The sequence below is a fragment of the Budorcas taxicolor genome, chromosome 14 (genome assembly GCF_023091745.1).
Source record: "Budorcas taxicolor isolate Tak-1 chromosome 14, Takin1.1, whole genome shotgun sequence".
NCBI classification, from domain to species: domain Eukaryota; kingdom Metazoa; phylum Chordata; class Mammalia; order Artiodactyla; family Bovidae; genus Budorcas; species Budorcas taxicolor.
In genome coordinates this window covers 16,734,430-16,756,147 of record NC_068923.1, presented here as the reverse complement: position 1 = coordinate 16,756,147, position 21,718 = coordinate 16,734,430, and the positions used below count along the sequence as shown (strand labels likewise).

Here is a 21,718-nt window from a genome sequence, read left to right as displayed (position 1 = left end):
CTGTCCACAAGGCAACAGCCCTCGGCCCATGCCCACGCCTCTGATGGCACTGGCCTTCCGTCCCTCTAGAGCAGGGGGTGGCGCCCCTCCCACGGGGCCCCGTTGGCCCTCAGTGCTCTCTGCCCACGAACGGCCTCTCCTTCCTCCACAGGCTCTCATTCCAGGTGCCCTCACCCAGTGCCAGAGCATCTCATCTTGACGTAGTTGCTGAGACACGACTAACGTGTCATAACCTGCAGACATTTCAAGTGTACAATCAGGGGAGTTCTGACGGTCATAAAACAAGCAGAGCAACTGAGACAGTGAACGTGTAATAGATCGCATGTGTGCATAGACATCTGAACACTGTGACTGAGACGGTGAACATCTAAGAGAGGACACGTGTGCACAGACATCTGAACGTTGGGCTGGAGTCAGCCTGAACGCTGAGTCAGCCTGTTCTCAGCGTAGTCACCCCACCTCTCAGCGTCTGCTGTGAACGAGGCGGCATCAAAGTCCTTTGAAGCTGCAGCCCTGAAATCTGGGAGCAGGACCTGCTTCCAGTGTCCCAGGTAAGAGAAGAAACACAGGTACAGATCCACAGGGCAGTGGATACGAGATGCACCCTCACCGCCATGTCCAGCTGTCACCTCCAAGGTGAAGCGCGAATCCACACCTCTTCACAGCAGACCAGGTGTCTGACACGCTGCAAGAGCCAGTTTCCTAGGAGATCACATTTGGAAGCCCGCTGAAGACGATGCTTGCCTTTGCTGAAAAGCGACACCATTTGAATCACAGGCCACACCGGAAATGAACTCCAGTGGACTTTTAAACCACTGGACAGTCCTGTTAGCTTCAGGACATTACTGAGTTTCTCCCCTTCTAAAGATGGTCAAGGGGGAGAAGAATCAGGTGATACCACAGCAGATGACGCTTATTCAAAGATAAGGACGCCAGTCACCCCTGGTAATGGAGCTCTGAAATGGGAGCCTGAAAGTGCCACCTTTTCTTTGGAAATCTTTGAAGAAGTGAAGGATAGAGAGACTAGAGGACATACTGTATAGCATAGGGAACCATCATCAATATCCTATGATAAACCATGACAGAAAAGAATATGAACAGATATATATGTCTAACTGAATCACTTCGCTATATACAGAAATTAACACTGTAAATCAACTAGACTTCAATTAAAAAAAAAATGTTAAGACACATGAGGACGTGTTCAAATTCCAGGCGTATTCTCTTTCTCCTGTTGTTCAGTCACTAAATTGTGTCTGACTCTTTGGGACCCCATGGACTGCGGCACGCCCAGCTTCCCTGTCCTTTACCCTCTCCCAGAGTTTGCTCAAACTCACGTCCATCGCGTCGGTGATGCCATCCAACCATCTCATCCTCTGTCGCCCCCTTCTCCTCCTGCCTTCAAATTTCCCAGTATCAGGGTCTTTTTTAATGAGTCAGCTCTTCGCATCAGGTGACCAAAGTATTGGAATTTCAGCTTCAGTGTCAGTCCTTCCAATGAACACTCAGGACTGATTTCCTTTAGGATGGACTGGTTGGATGTCCTTGCAGTCCAAAGGCCTCTCAAGAGTCTGCTCCAGCACCACAGTTCAAAAGCATCAGTTCTTCAGCGCTCAGCCTTCTTTCTCTGTCCAGAACCGATCGCCTTAAGGAGCACTGGACACAGAGGCAGAGCCCAGGCCCTGCCAAGCCCCTGCCCCCCAACCTCGGGAAAGATCAACACTGATAACTGATCAACAGAAGAGCTCTCAACAGTGCTCATAAACACTGCACTCACATTTTTGCTCTGGCCTTACACATCTTTCATACCTTGTTTACATGTATTATTCCATTCCTACATAGAAACACAAATAAATGAACATCAATTCTCTGAAGAAAGCCTCAGAAATAGCTCAATTGGCATGTTATTTTAGGATAAAATTCAGAAAAACCAAACCAGAGTACTGCCAATTTGGAAATAGAATGCTTTTTCCACAAGATGATAGAGGGAGAGCAGTGATCCCAGGCCAAATAATGACACATGCTTGTTCTTTTAAAAACAAGAAATTCAAATTACAGCCTGAATGTCTGAGCCCTCTTCACAGCAGTCCTCAAGCACCGCACAACCCTGGAAGATTGGGAAAGTCATTATTTCTTCATTAAAGAGTTAGCCACAGCACAGAAATCACAAAGCTGATGGCTTCAAGTGAGAACATTAGTTTTAGGAATTATCAAAAGGAAAGGTTCACCTAGCATCATCCCCTGAAACCTTTTCTCCCCAATAAATCAGTTGTTAATACAAATTCTCTTGTGGAATAGCTATAAGAATTCTCTCTCTCACCACACACACACATACTTTTCAAAAATTAAGTTCCCAAAACTTGCTTTCTGCCACAGTTTTTACACATGCGTGAAAAACTATTTTCCCAGCCCTCCTCCTTTCATGCCCTCAGGTCCTCCTCATCCTGTGAGTTTTACCTCCATCGTCACCTCTGTAGACAAGCCTTGCCCCACTTCCTGTCATAGCAGAATACAGTATACACAAAACTCTTACAAGAACTGAGAAACAAACAATCCTATGACCCGCTGTAACTGCTGTGTCCGCTTTACTGTGGTTTGTCTGGAACTGAATCCACAATATCCCCAAGGTGTGCCTGTGCATGGAACACACACTCCAGAAATATTTGTGGAGGGGAAAATACACGCCATAATTGCTTACTTTACTGAACTACACACTGCATTGTAAAAACCAAGAAAGAAAGTAAGTCTTGTTACTTAATTAGAACAGTTCAGTCGCTCAGTTGTGTCTGATTCTTTGCGACCTCATGGATTACAGCACGCCAGGCTTCCCTGCCCATCACCATCTCCCGGAGCTTGCTCAAACTCATGTCCACTAAGTCAGTGATGCCATCCAACCATCTCATCCTGTTATTCCCTGTGATCCGTGTATTACTAGTATTCTGATTAGAACAAAATACTAGTAATTTGTTACACTTCTGTAACTTCAAACATTCCATAATATCTACTCCCATTCAAGTACTAAAACTAAGGCAGATAAATTAAAATGGTTTTCCAGATGAATTCTACCAAACATTGAAAAAATTAACACCAGTCCTCCTCAGACTCTTCCAAAAATTGAGAAGAGGAACACAACATTCCCAAATTCATTTTCAGACCTGGAGAATGAGTAAGTTTTTCTGGAAGAAAGAGAGTCTATGTCAATGGTTCCCAAACTTGGTTATTTTCATGAACCATTTGGGACACTTTACAACATCCTGAGGCCCAGGTCATACTCCATGCCTATGAAATCATGAGGTCTAGAGCAGGAGCCAGGCAGAGCTTTTAAAGACCCCCATCTGATTCCAACATGCAACAGGGTTCAACCCCCTCTCTGGCCTACACTAAAAGGCAGAAGGCCTAAGAAGACATGGCAAGTCAGAAACATGTAATTCAGCGGTTTCTAGCAAACAAACCAAATGATAGAGAAGAGACAGGTGGGCAAGGAGACCAAACAGGCAGCCAGGGCAGGACCACACCCACCGTCCTGGTGGCTAGGGCCCTTGGAAGGTGCAGGGCAGGAGTGACGTGGACAGGTTCCACTCGGAGAAGGGACTGCAGGGAAACCATGTACGACAGAGAAGAGGGGGCAGAGTGAGCTGCTGGGAGACCACTCAGAAGGCTCCCAACAAGGTCCAGATAATCAATGACCAGAGCCTGAAGCAGAGCGCTGATGGTGGGTGTGGAGAGCTCACAGCACGCCAGCCTGCAGGGATCCACGGAAGTCACCTCTTTCACCTTTTGGGGGGAAAAATCCTCTTCAATCACCTTTCCTGAACACCCAATCTGTCTCCTGAGAATCACCACCACCACCTTGGTGGTCGTGTGAGCAAACGTTCCAAAAGACCTCAGCCCCGGTGCCCGCAGGAAGATCACCTGTTGCTGGTGAATGACAAACACCTGGACTTCATCCTCTCCTGGTGGTTCAGAGAGTTATGAGTTCAGACCCGAGTCAGCCGTCCCTCTTGCAGGCTGACAGGGACCAGGGGACCCCCAGGTTATGAGACGGCGGGGGCAAGAGCCCAGCTCTCTGTCTCACTCAGAGGTGCCCCCGGAGCTCCAGGAAGCAGAAGCAGCCTGACCTTTCCCTCGGCTGAGCCATCGAGCTGTGAGATGACGGCTTGTGAGTCGGAAGCTAGTGGGCAACGCCAGCTGAACATAACGAGGGGCCAGCTGTCCACTGCACCATTAACCTTTTCCTTGAGAGCAAAAGCAGAGAACCTGCTGAACACACAACAAAAATAGCATGTAGTCTGACAAATGACCAACACAACCTGAAAATCACTGGAGATCTGATTGAAAGGGTGTGGGCTTCTGATTACAGCTTGGAGATGTTGAGAGCTCGGGGGGAAAAAAAAAATCACTTCCATCCTGAAGACAAGAAGACACTTGACAAACTAGAAATTGACTTGTCCTGAACTGATGAGAGAAATGAAGTGCTAGAGAAAACTAACCTGAAATCTGTGGGCAGGCACCTCCAGAGAAAAGCAGGACGCCAGCACAGGTGCCTCTGCGGGCCACAAAGGCCAGTTCACAGGTTCAGCCAGACACTGCAAGTGCCTGAGAAGGCCTGGCGTGGGCAAGGGGAGCGGGAAGCCCCCAGGGCTTCTGTGCACACCACGTACGATCTTCCACCAGGGCAAGGACCTGAGGACGCCCGCTGGGGCTGGAGGGGAGGGGGCCAGAGCCACTGCCCCACAGCAGCCCCTCCCCTGTCCCCACGGGATCAAGGCCTTCATCTGCGGGGCAACAGCACAGAGTAGAGCGCAAGACAGGGGTGCAAACCCCTGTGGCTGGGGGAGGGGAACAGCAGCCGCCAAGCAAGCCTCTCCCTGGCCTCACCCACCCTATCTCCCCCAGAACCAGAGCCCTCAGAGCCCACAGTCAGCCCTCGGACCAGAAGCACAGAGAAGAGGTCTGGCAGTGCAGTGGGCTGGGGCTGATGGTCACTGAAGCCATCTGAGCAGAGGCAAGAGAGCACACTTGGAAAGGAAGAAGACGACACTGGATAGCGCTCTGAGCAATTCTGCTCTGTGACGGTCAAGATGGAAGGGAAGAGGCAGCATGTGGAACGGACGGAGCGCGAGGAGGAGAAGCAAGAGGGAGGAGATCTCCAGGCCGGAAGCAGGCTTTGGAATTAAAGACAAAGATGGCCCTGGCCCCGTCTCAGTCTGGGGGCGCTGTAGTGTGTGGGACCAGAAATGCAGACAACTGTGGCAGCAGGGAGCCGCAGCGGCCCCAGGGACCAGAGGCTGGGGGCACAGAGCCCAGATTCCGAGGCCACCGTCCAGCTCCCTCCTGGGGTTCTAGGGAGAGCAGCCAGCACCTCGATCACATGCTCTCACATGGGGAAGCGGGGACGGGGTAGGCGGGGGGCAGGTGAGGGGGAACAGGGGAGAGACGCAGTACAGCTTCCAGCCTCCATACTCTGTGGCCTCAGAAAAAATCCAAGTTAAGAACGTCTTCTAAAAAAGGAAAAAGAAAATCAGACCTTTATGAAAGCCTCAGGAATCTAGGGATTAAGAAAACAAGAACTCTCCTGATATTAAGATTGCAACTGGTATTTGATTTCTGGGTAATTCACGACTCACTGGTCTTTAAAAAGTGAGACTGCATCTTCCCAGAACGAGTATCTGCTTTTGCAGAGAGCGGCAGACTGGGGCAGATGGGCTGGGTGCCGCCAGGTCTCAGGCACAGTCCTCGGGGAGGGACAGCTTAGGGACGGGAACACACAGGGTTCCATAGCAAGGGCTGCAAATAAAACCAGTCCCCAGCAACGGTCAGAGGCTGAATCTTCAAACTGTGAAGATGCAAACATAATGAAATGCTGAAGGTAAACATGGCTTCTTTTTTTTAACCCAAATCTCCAACTGTGGACAAAGAACTGAAATGATTCGAACTTATACCATAGGCAGATTTTGTCTTAGTTTAACAAACGAGACATTTCAGGCAAGAAGCACTTCCATGGGGAGCAGAACAAATTCTAACAGCTCACCAAACACTGGGCCAGCTCCTCAACCCCATGCTGCAAACACCCCAGGCCCCCAGCGATGGTCAGATGTGCTCGGTAGAGACAAACCCCTTCCCTGCCGCCTGCCCGCCCGCCGTGCTCTCTCCTGCTTCACATCTACGCGCTGCACCTTCGAGCCCTCACACCTGCCACCTGCCGCAGTCTCGGCACCAAGCCGCCCACCCGCCTTCTTCCCACAGTCTCCATCACACCAACCTTTTCTCAGAGAACGTTCAGGGACTCGCCAACAGAGTCTGAGCTAGTTCCCTGAGTTTCAGGCCTTCCTCAGCCCCCGAACCTACCATCCCGACCTAAACCCCTCCTTGTCCTGAGCCTCCAGCCCCGGCCACCCGCCCAGCTCACCCCGAGTCAGGCCGCCGGCCAGGCCGCACTCCCCTCCCTGAACGCAGGGTCAGGCCGGCGCGTCTCACTCCACAACATGCCTTTCATCTCCTCAGCAAAGTCGTTCCTGGGATCTTCTCTGAGGCGGGCCCTGCGCTGGGTGCTGGGAGTGGAGAGACGTGAAGGGACACAGTGTGGGAGAAGCCGCGGCAGCGTCTGGAGGTGCCGCGGGGACACGCGGGCCGTGAGGCGGGCACGATTAAGCGGGGCTCAGCAGGCAGACGCAGGAGGGACAGACACCGCCGGCGCAGGAAACAGCGCCGCAGGCTCAGGACGACCTGCCGTGTCCGCAGCGCCCCTCTCCAGGACTGCCTCCGCTTCTCTCCTCGCATCGACTCGGTGGTGGAACGAGGGTGCCTGCAGAGCTGACGGTCGTCTGAACCGGAGGAGCCTCACAGGTTTTCTCATGAATTGGCAGGGAGAGCCGCGAGTGCTCGTCAGTCTCAGGTGTGACGTGGGGCGACACGAACTCAAAGACGGCGTGTGTTCTCCCATCAGGAGGAACATAACGCCTGCCTGTCTCTTATTTTGCTGTGAGGATGCGCATGGTCTCGACCCATCATCTGTTAGGAACTGCAAAGTGGCGGGCTTCTAATTCTACCCGCCCTTCTCAAGTGCTGGCTGGAATGCTTCTGTGAAGAGAGACTGCCATCATCAACTCTCAGGCCGTCCGACCGTACGTTTGAACGGAGAGGCGGAACACGTGTTCATTACCTGTCACCTTCAGGATGACATCACTCTCCCCATCACTCTGAGGCGGGGAACCCTCTCTGGAAGCACTCAGAAGCCCTGACTGAAGTGCAGGCATCAGCCCGCTGAAGCTCAGACTGCCAGCAGCAGCCTCTTCACGTGGGGTCCTCCTTAGCACCTTCGCTCTGACAGCTTCCCTGCTGCAGGCTCCACAGGATATTCCCAGACCACCTCACCACAGACACTTCCTGCCCCAGACCTGGAAGGGGCCACTTCTCCAGGAAGCCCTGGCTTCTCTCAATACCGGGACACAGGCATTAGCACGCCCACTGCGGCTGAGCTGCTGGGTGTCTAGGCCTTGGAGTAGACACGGCAGATGGATGGATCTTTACACAGCCCATAATTTCCTCCTGCTACCTTTTATTTAAATTCTAGACTACGGGTTTTTACTTCATCTCTGTCATCTTACATCAGTTACCTCTTCACGTGAGAATCCGCGTTCAGCAGCGGAGTCAGGTGCTAGAATTAGATTATCACAGAACGGATCGTTAACTTGATTCTACGTTAACACACAGTTTCAGAATACCAGGATCAACCCTATGTCCACCACAGCAATCACTGAAGCCAGTTTAATCTCACTCTTGCAGAGAGTGGTATCACTATCCTGGCAGAGTAAGAGTTTTCTGCTGTCTTCTCCCCAAAGAACAGTAATTTAGACCGTCACGCACACAGGAGAGGGCCTCTGTGGAGGCCCAGGGACCCAGCAGAGAAGCCGCAGTACACACTGAGATTGGACGCACTAACTCTACCCAGCTCACCCTCCCTGAAGGCAGCAGCTCAGCGCCAGAGAGACCAAGTCAGCCAGACCTCCTCCCTGGAGGGACACTGTCAAGACAGTGGGGGCAGGGGGTGCCGTGCTTTCTTGGCTGCGCAGAACGAGTGCCAAGATGAGGGCTTCTCTCTCACCTCAGCCAGAATCCTGAGGCCCAAAAACGTCTTCAGAGTCTATTTTCAATCCAGGACACGATTAAGGATTGCACGTAGATAGCATCAGAGTGTTAGATCTCTTCCACCTCCTCTAACGGAGAACAATCCTTCCAATTGTTTTTTTTTTTTTTTCCAAACAAAATGGAATCATCTACTTTATAGAAGTGTTGGGAAGACTAAATAGAAATAATGCAAATAAAGTGGCTGGTCCACTTTATTGTTGATATGCAATATCTAACAACGCTCAACAAATATTCATTCTCTTCCACGTGTCTACAGCCCACACTGGGTCCAGTGTCCTGCTCTGCATGGCAGCTACATTTACTGCTGCAAGCTTTTGTTGTTTCTAAAACATTTGTTTGTTTGGCTGCTCCAGGTCTTAGTTGCAGCATGCAGCGTCTTTCGTCTTGCAGCACGTGGGACCTAGTTCTCTGCTGCTGCTAAGTCACTTCAGTCATGTCCGACTCTGTGTGACCCCACAGACGGAAGCCCACCAGGCTCTTTCTCTGACCAGGGATCAAGCCTGGGCCTCCTGCATTGGGAGCTTGGAGTCTCAGCCACTGGACAGCAGGGAAGTCCGTCTGCAAGTTTATGAAATGCCATCTAGATTTAGAAACCACAGCTAATGCAAGAGCCTGCTTGAAAGGCCAATCCAGAACCCCAGCTAGAGGTCTGAAATTGCCAGACCAAGCACCCGCCATGGGGCATCTCCCAGGCTCCTCTGCCCACGGGATTCTCCAGGCAAGAGTACCAGAGTGGGTTGCCATTTCCTCCTTCAGGGGATCTTCCTTACCCAGGGACTAAACCCACATCTTCCTGCATCTCCTGCATTAGCAGGCAGATTCTTTATCACCGTGCCACCTGGAGAGACCATGGAGAGGGCATCTCACTTCAAAAACTGTATTTGCCAGACCACTAGATACATTAACGCAAATTTGTGTCAAAGTAGATTACTTTAACACACAATAAAAACTATATTCTAATTCAGTTCTACTATTAATATAAATGCCATAAACCATGACGCTGCATCACAAAAATAAACACACATCAGTACAAAAATAAATAAAGAGGGCATCTCGTTAACGACAACCATGCTCCACTACACCTGTGCTTTATCTAACCGACCGGAAACTAGGGCAGCCTTACACTTATAGGCCAGTTGGTAATCCTAACTCTAGTTCTCTCCCATTTGGTTTTATTTTCAAAGTGAGAAGGTATTTCCAGACTATAAATCCCAAGTTGCAATTTTACCTTCAGCTTAGGAGGGCAGAGGCAGTCCTCCAGAATTCTGTAGCTAAAGGCAGAAACACAAGAAGATACATCCACGCTGAACACATAAAGTCAAAGAGCCACCAAAACGGAAGCAGCTTTGGTTTCCACCCAGAGGGTCTGTGCTCTCTCGCTCGCAGGGGCACCCCACCCCAAGTGAGCGGCAGTACCAGTCACCGTCCGCTCCCTCAGCTCTCACGTCCAAGGGCCTCAGCTGGCCATGCACTTGGCTGGACACACCCCTGGGGATGACAACTCATCAAGCCTTCCCAGGATAGGTGTTGGGCACCACTGACTCTGCCAAACTCCCTTCTTGGGGAAAAGAAGTCTCCGTCTACTGACAGAAAGATGCAGTCCAGTGTCATAAAGTCATTTACACAGAGGAAATATCCATTTCACCTGGCATTTTTAAGTCCTTGTGTATTGTTAAATCTACATGGTATTTTCCGTTTTTTGTGTGTCCAACAGTAAACTTACTTTCCAATCTTCACGGACACTGTAAAACTTTAACAGGTGCACTCCCGAGAGTACAGGAGAGGACGCTTCATCAAGTGTGCCATGGACTTAGTGTGCTGTTGGTCAGTTGCTAAGCTGTGTCTACCTTTTGGGACCCCATGGACTGCAGCACGCCAGGCTCCCCTGTCCTTCACTATCTCCCAGAGTTTGCTCAAACTCACGTCCACTGAGTTAGTGACGCCATCCAACCGTCTCATCCTCTGCTGCCCCCTTCTCTTCCTGCCCTTCATCTTTCCCAGCACTGGGGTCTTCTTCCAATGACTCGGCTCTTGGCATCAGGTGGCCGTTGTTACTGCTGTCCAGGGGGCAGGCCATCACTCATTCATCTCTGCTTTCCAAGAGCCCGGTGGAGTGTTTGTCTCTAACGAGAGGTGGTTTCATGTCTTGTAACACCGTAAATCCGTAAGGGGGGAGAGGGAGTATAACATAACTAACACTTGTTGACTCCTTACCACAGTCCAGGTGAAGGGCACATCCTCCCAGCAACTGTACAAATGGGGTATTACTGTCACCTTATAAGTTAGGAGACTGAGGCAGAGAGAAGTCCAAGTCACATAGTTACTAAGTTCTAGCAACGGGATCCATTGACTGTCTCCAACAACAGCCTTGGGCTGGCAGTGGCCCCCAAATCCATATGTCGAAGCCCCAACCTCCGGTGTGACTAAAATTGAAGCTGGGCTTGAGGAGGTGATGAAAGTCGAATGAGCCACAGGGTGGGGCCTTAGTCTGAGAAAACTGGCATCCCTGTGAGCAGGGGAAGAGACACCAGGCTGGCTCGCTCTCTGCCAAGGAAGGACACGGAGAAGAGGCACCGTCTGCAAGCCAGGAAGGAGGCTCTCACAGAACCCGGCCACCCTGGCCCCTGGACCCGACCCCCAGACCCCCAGCGCTGCGAGGAGACAAGCGTGTGCAGCAGCCACGCCGGCTGTGCAGCTCTCTGGCCGCCTGAGCGGATACACCCCATGATGACCCCATGCTTCATAAACCGACACAATTAATTTACTCAGTCTTACCCCTAATCAGCTAGTCCTCATGTTATGACAAAAATAAGCTCCTTTTCTCCACACTCCATCTCTTTATAGAAATCACCAGACTTTGAAGGAGAACTTTATAATCACAGCTAATTAGATGTCTAAGGGATCACAGCAGTTATACTCGGGGGAAAAAAAAAAAGCAGTGATTCCTATATTCCACTAATTCAGGATGACCTCCTGGCAAATGAGCACAAAATGGCAGAGAGTGCAAATTAAGAAACCGTTCAACTAAAAAGTACTTTTATTACTTTCCACGTCCATGGTAACTCACTCACTAAGCGCGTGCCTGGGAGAAGTCTCACGCTGCTTGAGTCAATGCATGACAAGCACGGAACAAAGACAGAACAGCGGGGCTGGGGGGGATGGTGATTGCTGCCATGCGTCTGGGGGCCACCACGTGCTCATCAGAGTCAGGGAGAGCTTACCATCGCTGAGGTCTTGGAGGAGATTCTCCTGGCAGGAGAAGTCCAGCTTCACTTTGATGCTGATGGTGAAGGTGGCCACCTTTCCAGGTTGCAAAGGGAACTGGGCAAGGGTGTCTTCCAGTTTCCAGCTCAGGAAGTCGCCGTACAGTTTTTCTACAACGACAGCAACAAAGGTGATAGTCCTCATGTGGCAGAGGCAGCCTGAGACCCAGCAATGCCCCGAGAAAATCCAAGAGCACCTTCAACAGCAAGGGGAGACGCAAACCCTGTAACGTGTGATGGATCAAAGTGCCAGAAAATTCCAGAAGCGCGGCTGCTGCAAGGCCATCACCTGCGTCCGTGAGCACCACCTCGGACAAGAACACTGCACTCTGTTCTCAAGGGGACCCTCCTCCTACAGAATAATGTACAGAACACACAGATTCTATACACTTGCCAGCAACTGTTTTACTTTTGAGTATGCAGCCTATTCTGGAAAACACTGATTAGGTTTTACAAACTGACCTGACCTCCAGTCCTGAAGCTCTAGCCACCTGCTGGAACGTATTCCTCTCTGGGATTTTGGCCCACACCTGACTCCACAATGCAAGTGACTGCGTCCCCCACAAAGCACTAGTAGAAGCGAGATCCCCTCCATGACCCCATCATGCACAGCCTACAGTATGTGTCAACCAGGCTAAGGCAGTCTTTGTCTTTACTTTTCTATCTCATAGATTAATTCGGAATGGAAGGGTGTAAGAGACACCAGGCGAGCTGGAGCCAGCATGGACAAGCCCTCCGTGTGGGCGCCGGGTGCTGGAAGCCCGGATCCCAGGCCCCAAGACTACAGCCGTGTGCGCTAACCCCTCTCCACCAGCCATAGCAAATCTCTCTCCGAAACACCAATACCGGCCAAGATGCTGAGGCCCTGCCACACCCTCAGCCCCCACTGCCTGCAAGCTTAGGGTGCCCTCAGAAAGGGTCTGACTGAGCTGCCAGTTTCTGCATTAAGTTCCACGTCCTAAGAGCAACATGTTCAGACAACAGGCAGGTCCACAGGGAACGGCTTGTTCACCTTCTGCAGCCAAACCACTGAGGTGTTTACACCTCAGTAACGACACAGACGGGATCACGGTGCACGCACCACCCCCCAAGCTGCAGCAGGACACAAAGCCGAGCTGCTTCCTTGTCGGGTTTGATGCGCTTTTATGCCTCAAAGGTGGGCCTTTCTGGTTCTTCCCTTCATTCAGTTCAGTTCAGTCACTCAGTCGTGTCCGACTCTTTGCGACCCCATGAACCACAGCACGCCAGGCTTCCCTGTCCATCACCAACTCCCGGAGTCCACCCAAACCCATGTTCATTGAGTCGGTGATGCCATCCAACCAACTCATTCTCTGTCGTCCCCTTCTCCTCCTGCCCTCAATCTTTCCCAGCATCAGGGTCTTTTCCAATGAGTCAGCTCTTTGTATCAGGTGGCCAAAGTACTGGAGTTTCAGCTTCAACATCAGTCCTTCCAATGAACACCCAGGACTGATCTCCTTTAGGATGGACTGGTTGGATCTCCTTCCCTTCATTACTGGACTACAAAACAGAATGTCTGGGGAGCTTTTCAAAACCCTACACAACGATAAGCTGTCAGCAGAAACGAGATAAACATAAATCAATAGTGGAGCACGTGTCACTAACGTTCTCCCCTGTGGAATTTAAATAGTTTCAGAAGTAACAGTCATTATTGTAATGCTCGAGTTTAGCTCTGTGCAGTCACGTGAAATGGGTTATTTGACACTGACAGGAACAGAGGAGCCATTACTGTGCTGACCTTCCACGTCTGACGACCTTTCAGAGGTGCTTCCAATTACAGAGACTCGGCCGCTACACTCACAAGACGAGGGAGCAGCAGGGATGCCCCTCAGTCAAATCGCCCGTGAACTGCTCAGCACACCAATGTGGAGTCGCTGCTTCTTGTCAAAAAATTAAATTGGAAGAGTAAAGAAATTAAGGGATGCACATGTGTATTTATATACTCAGGTACGTGTATATCTATGTTTGTAGACACGCTGACAAGAATCTCAGAATATCTGCAGGAAAGCAAATACAACACATTCTTAACTTGGGCTTAATTATAATGAAATTTATGGTTGCTTAAGTCAAGGTAGAAGCTTGCCTCTTTAATCACCTACAAATAAAGACTTGCTCACAAACAGACTGCAATTAGAATCAGACATGACGTGGGCAGTAATCCTTGTCGTGCTGGGATGGATGGTCAATGCTCAGCCCTGTGTCAGGAGTGTGTGATCGGGGGACACACGTGCGCCATGAGCACCCAGATGACAGATCTGGGAGGCCAGCATCCTACCCCAAAAAAGATCTCTTATGAGAGTCCTGATTATTTAATGTGAGGGAGAGGAAACTACCCAAAATATTACTACCACTCAGCTGGCATGCAGTAGCGCTAAATAGTGAAAGTTACTATTGCTGTTGAGACCTAGCATGGGAACTCGCTCAGGTTTCAGTTTAGGACACTTTCCCATCCTCCCTTTTATGTTACATCACTCACTGGTGCTGACGGCTTGTTGGTGCCAGAGAACGTAGGGACAGGAGTTATTCCCTGTGTATCTTGGAAGCAGATGGCTTATTTTCATTAGTTTAATTCCACGTGTAAATGTACGGCAGCTTATGATGAGAATTAAAAAGGAACGACAGCTGACATTTCTCAATTGCAAACGTGTTGGTTCGAATGGCCATCCGGCAACACACAGGACGGAACCAGCTGTGTGATCCAGACTCCCTCCCCATCCACAGAGTGAGGGTCATAGTAATTGACCCCCTGCCCTCCAAGAGACCAAACTGAGAGCTGGGCCAGAGGTGATGCTGACAGTGTCGGGTGGACCCAGCACTGGAGGAGCCTCCCCAGTTCTGCCTGGGTCCCCCAGTGTCCCCACCCTCTGGCATCTGCGTTCGTGAGCACTGGCCGGGGGCCAGCCAGGTAAGCGCCTGCCCTGGGGCTGGGCAAGCAAAGGAAGGGGCCAGGAGAGGGCTTTCTGCGGGGAAGACAATGTATGTATGTGATGTATGTACCTTGACAATAGTTGGGGGAGACGTGTATTTGTCAAAATCTAGCAAATGGTAACATAAGACTTGTGTATTTCACCCCAAATACTTTTTTTCCAAAGGAAAGTTGGGACCCCTGTGCAAGTTGGGACCCCAACATCCTACCCCAAAAAAGACCTCTTATGAGTGTCGTGATTATTTAATGAGAAAAAAAAAACTACCTGAAGTATTAATACCACTCAGCTGAGTTCAAACACTGAACCCTAATGACATGCACACTAAAGGATCAGTGGGTAAAATCACAGTAATCTGCAACTTACTTTGAATGATACAATAAAACGAGACAGATCAGGGATGGACAGGAAGCTGGACAGACATGATAAATCAAATACAGTCAGACGTTACAGAACCTAGACGGCGGGTTTGCAGTGTTCACTGTGAGAGTCTCTCTCCACTTCTCCATATGCCTGAGTATTTTTAGAGTGAAAGGCTGGAGAGGGAGGGGATGGCTGATACAGAGAGTAAGCTCCAGAAGGGTTGGAAAGCATAGGAATGCCGCAGGCAGGGCAGCCCCAAAAGCGGGACCCTGAGAAAGGCAGCGCTCAGACGACTGAGCTGCTGACGGCCCTTCCGGGAGACGGTGTGAGAGGAGAACGTGGGCAGAAGCGCACGGAAGGACAGAGCTGGGCTATGAGGGGGGCCTCACGGCAATTCCCACGCTTCCACCCCCGTGACCCCTCACCCGACAAGTGAGCCTGGCTCGGGCCCGTCAAGACCCCCCCCTGGAAAGGAGAAAAGCCCTCCCGGACACAACCAGCCAGCTGAGCGCATGTCCCCTCTACTCCCACTGTGGCAAGAAGTTTTTTTTCCCTAAATGGGGCTTCCCCAGCGGCTCAGCAGGTAAAGAATTCACCTGCCAAAGCAGGATATGTGGGTTCAGTCCCTGGGTCAGGAAGATCCCCTGGAGGAGGAAATGGCGACCACTCCAGCGTTCTTGCCTGGAGAATCCCACGGAGAGAGGAGCCTGGCGGGCAACAGCCCATGGGGTGGCACAGAGTCGGACACGACTGAGCGGCCGTGTCCCTCTCCGTGGACAGTCCCTGGGACTGAGCACCGCCCATGGACCCGCCTGGAACCAAAGGGGAGACACACTGGCTGTCTCTGAGAGACCCACAGCTGGCTGGAGGGAGACCGGCACAGCAGCGGCAACACCATGAAGTGGAAGGGCTCCTCAGAAGTCTCCTGGGGCCTCTGAGACAAGGGGACCCCAGTCACCCCGTGGAGGAAGGCAAAGGCGGGAACAGAAGTGAGCAGGTCGGCTTCCAGGCACAGGAGGGCGTTTATCCTCAAGTTCACAAACAGCAGCAACATCCAAGAAGCTGAAACTAGCTCCTGACGACGAACGCAACGAGAGCTTAAGGGAAGAAGTGACAAAAGCTGAAGCTTGGGGCAGAGGCCGGCGATGTGGGGCCTGCGGAGCCAAGGACGTCAGGGGTTCCCAAAGGAGAAATGAGAGGAACTGAGCTTCAGAGAGAAGCAGCTGCAGTGAATAATGGATGCATGGTGACTGTTCAGGTTTATTTGAGAAAAGGAAGATATCTTCTAGTGGCTGAGCTGTGAAGCCAAGGAAAATTACGGAAGATGTGAACATTTTTACCATTATATACTCTGCAATTTTCTGTCATTTAATTTTAGCTCACTTGTTCAAATATCCACCACCTCCTATAACCAATTAATTAAATTCAGAATACCAGATGAAGGTATTTCATGTCAGGGAGGCATTTTCTACCTAATCCGTAAGTGCTTCCTCCTGAAGAGAGGAGGGAAAGGGAAGAAAGGATGAGATTAAGGTAGGATTATCAAAACTCCCCCAAAGACTCCGAGACACCAGAGCAAAAGAGGGACTAGGAGAGCCGCGCCGCCGCGAAGAGCTCCGCATGCCTGCGGGCGCGGCGCAGAGGGGACAGCAGCCACGGGCGGGAGCAGCAGCCACGGGCAGGCGCGGCGGAGAGGGGACGGAAGCCACGGGCAGGCGCGGCGGGGAGGGGACGGCAGCCACAGGCGGGAACAGCAGCCACGGGTGGGCGTGGCGGAGAGAGGACGGAAGCCACGGGCGGGCGCAGCGGAGGGGGGACGGCAGCCACGGGCAGGAGCAGCAGCCACGGACAGGCGCGGCAGAGAGAGAACGGCAGCCATGGGCAGGAGTGGGCGCTCACGCCACATGGTTCCAGCTCAGAACTCACACTCAGGACCAGAGACAGCCTGCAGGCCAGGAGAGAGGGACAGACGGACACAGAGACAGAGAAGGCAGAACACCGACTGAGGAAAAGGAGAGAGGGCCAGCACAAGAGTGGACTCTCAGAGGACGACCACAGCAGAGGTGCTCAGCGTCGCTGGTCATCGGGGACACGCAGATTGAGACCCCCTCCCCACCGTGGATAAAATGACGATGACGGCCTGGAGCAGAGGGGCCGTGGGGCAGCCGCCACTCCCCCAGGATGACGGCGTGACTGGACTCCGGCACAGCAGTTCTGAAGCCCCCCGCCCGGCATCGGACCCTGGAGACGCTCTCGGAGAGGACAGCCTCGCCGCCAGAGCCAGGGCACTGCTCTCGACGGGCCAGGTGCGCCCAGGCCCCCAGGGACACCTGCTCACCTGGCTCCTAAGTCAAGAGCAGCGGAACACGGAGCCCCAGCAGCCTGCTCTCCCAGTGCCGCCCTTGCCTCTGGCCTCCGCGGACGGTACAGTTTCTCTAACTTCATTAGAGGCGCTGATCTTATTTCCACTTACTCCTCTCGATGCCCAGCCCTCCTCCTACACAGCGTATGCCCCTCAATCAGTACTGCTCACTCACCTCACTGACCAGGTCCCTCTGTGGCCTCACTCAGCTCCTAGGACAGCTTCCCATGTCAGGACCACCTCCCCTGCTTACCCAGGAGGAAGCTGAGGCATGTGAAGGATAAACAGTGAGCAAATGCTGAATCCAAAATGTAAGACAGGTCTTGTGAGCCCGAGCTACGTGTGGCTTAGAACTAGAACGGCATCACTGGAAGAGGGGGTGCACAGGTCCTGAGTGCTGAACCCACAGCAGGCACCCGGCTGGGCAGACGGGTCCCAGATGGCACCCTTCCGAGCCTGCACGTGCTCTTCTTTGCTCACTCATTCCAGGACACGCCTGCTGAGGGCCTGATCGGTGCGAAGAGCACGGGCGATACAGGGGTGTGTTCTGCACTCTGTTACCTTCCTCTGTGAGTTCTTCACGCACACTTAAGATAACAACTTCACAGAGGCGTCAAATTAAAAGTGGGAGAGGTTTTTAGACTTTCGGGACACTGGTTATCTATAGGGTCTCTTCTGACTCACAGACTTAGAAAACGAACGTATGGTTGCTGGTGCGAGGGAGGAATACTTAGGGACTTCGGGAAGGTCATGAACACACTGCTATATTTAAAGTGGACAGCCAACAAAGACCTCCTGTAAAGAGCACAGGACACTGCTCAATGCTCAGCGCCAGCCTGGATGGGAGGGGAGTCTGGGGGAGAGTGGACACAGGTCTGTGCGTGGCTGAGTGCCTCGGGTGCTCACCTGAAACTACCACAACACTGTTAATCTGCTCACCCTGATGCAAAATGGTGTGGGTATTTTAAAAAAAGCAAAGTGTCTCTTCTGCAAATAAAAAAGATAAACACTTCTGCAGTCAAACCCACGACAAGCCCCTACCTTTGGTGGTGAGGATTTTCGAGGTCACTTCCAGTTTCTCCAGTGGTTCCATCCCAATGTTCTCCAGTCTCACAACAAGCTGCTGGGTTTCCCCATTGTAAAGCTGCACAGACACGTTAGTAGATATTTCATCACCAGAGGAAGGCTGTAATGAATGTGCAGACCTAAAATAAGAGTAAGAATTATAATCTGTTTTAGAAAAACAGAAAAAAAATTGATGGCATTTTAGAGTCATGCACATCACCACACTTAAGCACTCCAGACACACGGGCCATGGCTTCAGCGCGTAATCAGTGCCCAGCAACCAGGAGCTCCAGGGCAAGTCGCTATGCGCTGAGCACCGTCCACACACAGAGGCGCTCTGGGTCACAAGATAAAGCTCTCACTGGCCTTACTGGCTCATGTGTGCGTGAACCATAAGAATAATTGTTGGATCATGCTGAGGGCAAAGGTGAAACAATGAATTACTTCAAAGGATCCCTAAGCGTGCTGCTTGCTAAAAATATTTTTAAATCTCAGAAATGCCCGGAAAATCCACAGACTGAAGGAGAAAACTCAAATGAACCATTCGAAATGACAACCTGGGAGCTGAGGGAAAAGGCAAGAGGAAAGCACAAACAGCAGCCTCCACATCCCAGTAAAATCAACGAGCGATGCTGGCAAACCCCTGATGGGAGCCGGGGCAGCTGGCAGGCCCTCGGCACCGGCCAGGTGGGGCCCTGGGCCACGCGGGGTACAGCCCAGAGTCCAGAGACCCTGAGGCTCGCCCAACGCGCCCCTGAGGCTCGCCCAACGCGCCCCTGAGGCTGCGGCACTGCAGCCCTGGTCTGAAACTCTGGCCTGAGTCCTAATGACCATCACTCAGCCCACAGTCCTCATCACCCTGGTGTCCCCTTCCCAATGCAAGTGCCAAAGCCACTTCCGGGCCAGGAGGTCACTGTGACCACAGGGAGGAGGCTCTGGAGACAGAATGGGGACAAATGCCAGCCATCAACAAGGGAGGCGCGTGTGGCAGGTGGAGTCAAAAAGCACATCCAAAGCCCGTTCTCCAAAAATAACAGCCTAGAGAATCAACGTGAACTCCTTGGCATTTTATACCTTTAGAGCTGTTCGTGAATCAAGAAATAAATTTTCTCTGTCAAGTAAGAATAAGTGACTCCAGCCCTCACTGTAAGTGACTTCTTTCCACATTTCATCACAGAGCCCTCCTCAGGTGAGAACTGTAGTCCACCTGGATTTGCAGGGAAAGTATTTGGGAAAACTGAAACACAGCTGACACAAGCAGAGAGGGCGCTAGCCCCTGGCACGGCGGGGAAAGAGGAGGGAGGAAGCAGAAGGCAGCGCAGCACACAGAGCCGACGGTCCCGAAGACCACGCCCCACACGCCCGGCTTAAGCTGGGGGGTGCGGGGGGAGGTGGGCGAGGCTGGCACCGAGGAGGGGCCCACTGAGTAAGCGACTGAGCCTTCCAAACATCTCAGAAAATGCCGAGACACATTTAGAAAGACAGCCCAAGGGATAAACAATAAAGCATTATCCGTATGAGCAAAAACTGAGACGGTCCCAAATCCCAACAGCAGGGAAATGAATGGGGATGTGATTGTGAGATGGCTTCATGATGTACTTTTTTAAGCAATTAAAACAGAAAGCTTTCAGCTTATGTTACATATTTATGCAAAGAGAAATCTATGATACTAAATGAAATGCAGTATGATCTAAACATACATATATTGTTCAGTGAGCAAACAGTGGAAACACCAGAAAGCATTAAGTCATTCCCTCTGAGATTTCTCTTCCTTCCTTATCCTTTCCTAAAATGCTAGAGGGAAAAAAGAGGACTGTTTTTCTTTTAGAAGATAAGACTTCTTAAATTCTCTTAAGCCTCAACTGTTTCTCATTAAAATGACATTTCCAAAGGCTAATTTCACATTTTGTTCTGATCTTAGTAAGAAACACCTCAACTGCACTCCAGTTTGCCGCAAGCAGAGCACTGCCTGTTGGACCCGTGAATACACTCACACTCTGGCCGTGAGGTCAGAGGTCGCGAGGTCAGAGGGTAACTCCGGCTCCCGGGCTCTGGCCACAGCATGCAGCACAGGACTCCCGGGGGCCCTGGGGTCGGCGAGCAGGCCCGGTGCCCATGGGCGCTACCTGGGCAGAGACGTGCTGATCTGCAGGCGGGGCAGCGCAGGGATGACCTCCACTGTGGAGCCGCTGGTCTTGATTCCCGGGAGGCTGTCCAGCAGACAGTCACTGAAGACGCCAAACACTGTGGTGTGGTAGCCTGGGGACAAAAGGCCAAGTTTCACCCCCTGGAAAGGCTTCACGGCTCATGCCCAAGGGGGCCCCATGGGTGACAGGGGCGCAGGGTCCCCTCCAACCTGAGTTGAGATTCAGGGCCCGTCAGCTGCCCGGCGGGCCCACGGCTCCCAAGCTCAAGCCCACAGCCTCGTGTCCCCAGGCAGAGGTGAGAGTTGGGCCCACAAGCCCGCTCCAAGGTGGGCTGCGTCCAACCAACGGTACACAAACCATAAACGTCACCCAAGTTTACAATCAGTGTCTCATCCCTTCACTAATTTGCTTTTCAAATTTATCCATCCCTAAAATGGAAAGGAGAGCTTGTACCCCTTTCCAGGACATAATGGGACTTAATAAGTATTTGAAAGAAAGTGATTCGAAAGCTTGCGTTGACAGATGAAAGTTCAAGAGTCGATTATTGTTATCATAACTGTTACGTGATATGGCAATCTGCTCAATGTGTACAAACACTGTAATTTACGATTAGCAAAATTTTCATTTAAGAAACACTCCTCGGGTTAGATAAGCACTTGAAATTGTTTAAGCAAAGCTTGGAAATGGCTTTTGAAATTTGAGGTAATTATTATAAACAACATTCACCGTGTAACAAAATCAAGTAACACTTGATGCTAAGTACCTAGGGTGGCAACTTCTCTGCATCCATATTAAACGTCTACATACTCAACAAGAAGCAAGAGGTACCGTGGAGACAAACAGGGCCCTGATACAGCCCTCGACTTAAAAGAGCTCCAATTCACGGCACCCACATTTCCTTCTTCTTAAAGTATGGTGGTCCTTCAATAATATATATATATATAAAGAAAAATATTTTTAAAAATAATAATAATAAAGTATGGTCCTTCAAAGCCTCCTTTTAAACAGACTCCTTTCCCAGTGAATGTTGACTTTCAGCCACCAAATGGATACTGAAGACCTACTATGTGCCAGGTGTGAGGATCCAGCCAAGAAAGCCAGATGCGGCTGGCAAGAAGTGGGCCCACAGGCCATGGCGGGCATGATGTGAAGGAAGGGCCGCCACAGTGGAGGGAGGGCAAGGCCGGGTGGGCACCACAGGGGCACCTGAGCCAGGCCTCAAGGCCCCCCTGCAGAGGGACAGCGTGAGCAGGGGGTGGGAAGCAGGCCGCGTGCCCAGGACGAGAGCCCTCCACGCCTGCCCAGATGCACAGGGCCCAGCGACACAGCCAGAGTGAGACAGGGAGCCCTGGCGGGGAGCACAGTGAAGGGAGGACTGCTTCCAGCCCAGAGGCCTGCGCTACGGAGAGGTCACGAGGCCGCACCACG

At 51.5% G+C, this 21,718-nt stretch overlaps 1 protein-coding gene across 3 annotated transcripts in view; it reads right to left on the bottom strand.

Annotated features, from left to right (window-relative positions):
* The window catches only part of TRAPPC9 (trafficking protein particle complex subunit 9), a 387,984-nt gene that overhangs the window by 274,147 nt on the left and 92,119 nt on the right, over positions 1 to 21,718 (bottom strand). For all 3 annotated transcript variants that reach the window (XM_052651547.1, XM_052651545.1, XM_052651546.1), the window contains 3 exons: positions 20,270 to 20,402; positions 18,120 to 18,283; positions 11,370 to 11,522 (listed from right to left, as the gene is read on the bottom strand). In XM_052651547.1, coding sequence (XP_052507507.1) covers positions 11,370 to 11,522; positions 18,120 to 18,283; positions 20,270 to 20,402 — 450 coding nt within the window. The remainder of the gene's footprint in view (positions 1 to 11,369; positions 11,523 to 18,119; positions 18,284 to 20,269; positions 20,403 to 21,718) is intronic.